At 47.2% G+C, this 4,085-nt stretch overlaps 1 protein-coding gene across 1 annotated transcript in view; it reads right to left on the bottom strand.

Annotated features, from left to right (window-relative positions):
- Positions 1–2,541: 2,541 nt before the first annotated feature.
- The window catches only part of ZC3H3 (zinc finger CCCH-type containing 3), a 222,971-nt gene continuing 221,427 nt past the window's right edge, over positions 2,542–4,085 (bottom strand). Inside the window, exon 12 of the mRNA XM_087931831.1 lies at positions 2,542–3,210. Coding sequence (XP_087787957.1) covers positions 3,179–3,210 — 32 coding nt within the window. The 3' untranslated portion in view covers positions 2,542–3,178. The remainder of the gene's footprint in view (positions 3,211–4,085) is intronic.

The raw sequence follows: 4,085 nt of genomic DNA, 5'->3' as shown, positions 1-4,085 counted from the left end.
AATGCTCTGAGGGTCATTTGGAAAAATCCTTTTTTAGGGAGCCCCTAGAAGCCAAGAGGAACATACGGGCCAAATTTCAAAGTTTGTAGGCTTTACGGTTCTGGAGAGTTTGTGACGATGCGTGAACGGTATTTCCCTTTTATATATATGGATTAACAGAAGGGACCTTGAGGTCATCTAATCCAACCCCCTCCAAGCAGGAGACCCTACCTACACCATTTCTGACAAATGGCAGGACAATGCTGACCTCCGACCCGGCCCACATTGCTCCGTCTCGTGTCCCAGAACTCCAATCATCCCCTGCCAAGGGGTAACGCATCCCATCTCATCAGTGGATAACGATCAATTTCAATTATCCACATGAGATCAAAAGGCCGGGGCCACTGCTTCCTGCTTAGCCCTGATTGGTGGGGAAGGGCTGGGCGTGCCCTCCCTCTGCCCAATCGGATTTATCCAATGCCTTGACCTTGAGCACACTGGTTGTAGAACCTGGGTTTGGTGCAGAACGGCAGAATTGGAAGGGGCCTTGGAGGTCTTCTAGCCCATCCCCTGTTTAGGCAAGAAACCCCACGCCACTTCAGATAAATAGTTATCCGAGCTCTTCTTAAAAACCTCCAGTGTTGGGAGCATCCACAACTTCCGGTGGCAGGCTGTTCCACTGGCTAATTTTTTTCTGACGGTCAGGAAATTTCTCCTTAGTTCTGAGTTGCTTCTCTCCTTGGTGAGTTTCCACCCGTGGCTTCTTCTCCTGCCTCTTCAGGTGCTTTGGAGAATAGCTTGACTCCCTCTTCTTTGGGGCAGCCCCTCAAATACTAGAATTCTGCTCTCAGGTCACCCCAAGTCCTTCTTTTCATCAAACTAAACACACCCAATTCCACCAACCATTTTAGGTCGCTTCTCTCCTTGAGGAGTTTCCACCCGTCGCTTCTTGTCCTGCCTTTCAGGGGCTTTGGAGAATAGATTGACCCCGCCCTCTTCTTTTGGGGGGCAGCCCCTCAAATATGAGAAGCCTGATATCGTATCACCCTTAGACTAGACGTACCCAATTCCTTGCAACCGTTTAAGCCTCCAGTCCCCTAATCCTCTTCATTGCTCTTCTCGGCACTCTTCCCAGAGTCGCAACATCTTCGCGGTGACCAAAACTGGATGCAGGTTTCCAAACGGGGCCTTTATTAAGGCATTATCATTTCTCACCCGACTCGTTTATCCCTGGGAAGAGGACGAGAGCGGGAGGCTGAAAAAAGCTCCGAAATTTAGGGACTAAAACTTCAGCGACCCACCAAAAGGCTTCCCTTTGCAGGGAGGACCCGAAGAACGAGCGAGGAAGCCACATATGTCAACCGCTATAAAGATTTTGCTTGCATTTGTGTGTATTAAAAGCACCCAGACAGATTTTACAAATGGCTGTTCAAGAAAGCTTGCAAACTTTCGAGACGGTATATTTTTCCCCCCAACAGAGCAGAAAGAGAAAAAACCTAATATGTATGTATGTATGTGTGTATGTTATTCAGCTTTGTTGGGGTGTTTTCCCACGTCATTGTAGTTGTGCTTTTAAAGTTGTAGCAACGTTTCGGCAGAATCTCATCTGCCATCATCAGGCTTCTGTATCGTGTTCGTCTGTGAGTCAGGCTTTTACAAATTTAAAACAGAAACGGCTGTGAAAGCCTGACTCACAGACGAACACAATACAGAAGCCTGATGATGGCAGATGAGATTCTGCCGAAACGCTGCTACAACTTTAAAAGCACAACTACAATGACGTGGAAAATACCCGAACAAAGCTGAATACCATGCATGTAAGTACCAGCGAAAACTTATATATATATATATAGTATTCAGCTTTGTTCAGGTATTTTCCCACATCATTATAGTTGTGCTTTGAAAGTTGTAGCAACGTTTTGGCAGAATCTCATCAGCCGAAACGTTGCTACAACTTTAAAAGCACAACTATGATGACGTGGAAAATACCAAACAAAGCTGAATACCATATATATCAATACCCGCAAAAACTTAAGAAAACAAATATATATATATATACATATACATATACATATATATATACATATACACACACACACACACACACACACATATATATATATTTTTTCTGAGGTTCTCACAGGTATTAGTATGTGGATCTTTGGTTATTTGGGTTTCTCCACGTAAGATTGGAGGTATCCTAGGCAACGTTTCGATGAAGTCTCATTCATCATCTTCAGGCTTGTGTTTGGCTTTCTGCTTCTCTCACTCTGAGAAGCACAGAGCCGAAGACACAAGCCTGAAGGTGATGAATGAGACTTCATCGAAACGTTGCCTAGATACTTCCAATCTTACGCGGGAGAAAACCCGAATGACCAAAGATCCATATCCATATCCATACATACATACATATATGTTTTCTTAAGTTTTATATATATATATATTTTGTTTTCTTAAGTTTTCGCGGGTATTGATATGTATGGTATTCAGCTTTGTTTGGGAATTTTCCCACATCATTATAGTGTATATATATTATATATATATAAAAGAATCAGGTTCCCGTTTCTGCAAAAAACTCGTTTTCTTTCGGGCCAAAAAGGTCGGCTTTGGTGCCCTGGGTCTCCATCACAAAATTCGCTGGGATGCTACACCCACAAATGATCCCATCCACCCCCGCTCGTGAAAACCCCCCACCCCACTGGTGCAGAAAGGAAAGCGAAGGGCAGGAGGGGAGCTGGACCGGCCAGGGCAGCCGAGGCACAGCGGGGGGTTGGGGGGGTGGGGGGGCTGGGTTGCTTGCCTGGGGATTGGGGGCTCAGAAGAGAGTGGGGGAGGGTCTCTTAAAGGGCTCTCACCCCAGTCTTCTCCAGCAGAAGGGACCCAAAAGCGGGCCTGGATTGGGAGAAAGTGGGCCAAGCGGGGGCTTTCCCTTTCTTGCGCTCGTAAAAACCACGAAGTTGGGTCTTTGGGATGCTGGAGACAAAGAGATCTTCGTGCTGGCGTCACTCCTTGCTGAAAGGGGAGGTTTTTGAGGTCCTGGTTTGCCCCCCACACACACCCCCACACCCCCTGCTTCGGCCTGGCATCGCTCTGAGGTAGTTGCCAAGGGGAGGACATCCGATTCCTGAGAAAGAGCCGGCGAGCGAATGAGCCATCAACTTGGTGGCGGGGCAGCCTTCAGGGTTGGCAGGAAGGGGCTTCACAGCCTGGGCTTGATCTGCAGGGGTTTTCCTGGGGGGGGAGAGAAAAGAGAAGAGGGTGGGGTCAGCTCTCAGAACGGAGAGGAAAGTAAGCAGGGTAAAACCTCCTGGCCCAAACCCCGCCATTCGAACCTGTGACTCCTCTTTCAGATCTTGTATTAACTCAGCTTCCAGGTGTGGCACTGCCCTTCCCGACCAGAGCTGGAGAGAGGGAAGGTAGGCCTTGCCCCTCCCTCCCTCCCTCCAAAGTCAGGGCACTCCATCCCCTCTAGTCTTTCTTTCTTTCTTTCTTTCTTTCTTTCTTTCTTTCTTTCTTTCTTTCTTTCTTTCTTTCTTTCTCTTCCTTTTCTTCTTTTTTCTTTTCTTTCCTTCTTTCCCTTCTCTACTTTCATCTGTCTGTCTGTCTGTCTTTCTGTCTGTCTGTCTATCTATCTATCTATCTATCTACCTACCTACCTACCTACCTACCTACCTACCTACCTACCTACCTAACCAAATCCAATCCAATCCAATTGAAACCAACTCAACCCAATAGAATCCAATCCAGGCCAACTGAATCCAGCCCAACCCATCCAACCCAGCTGAATCCAACCCAACCCAACCCAACTGAATCCAACTAAACCCAACCCAACCCAGTTGAATCCAACCCAACCCAACCCAGTTGAATCCAACTCAACCCAACCCAACCCAACCCAACTAAATCCAACTAAACCCAACCCAACCCAGTTGAATCCAACCCAACTCAATCCAACTCAACCCAACCAAATCCAATCCAATCAACCCAACCCAACCCAATGAACTCAAGCCAAGCCAAGCCACAGACGCAGAGGAAGAATAACATCCTCGGAGTTTCTGGCTCTCCTGAAGCCCCAGGCCCACGAGCAGAAAGGACATTCTCTGGAAGAC

Source organism: Pseudonaja textilis, chromosome 3 (assembly GCF_049901715.1).
Source record: "Pseudonaja textilis isolate UNSWEBS1 chromosome 3, rPseTex1.2, whole genome shotgun sequence".
Classification (NCBI taxonomy): domain Eukaryota; kingdom Metazoa; phylum Chordata; class Lepidosauria; order Squamata; family Elapidae; genus Pseudonaja; species Pseudonaja textilis.
This window is presented reverse-complemented; position numbering and strand designations above follow the sequence as displayed.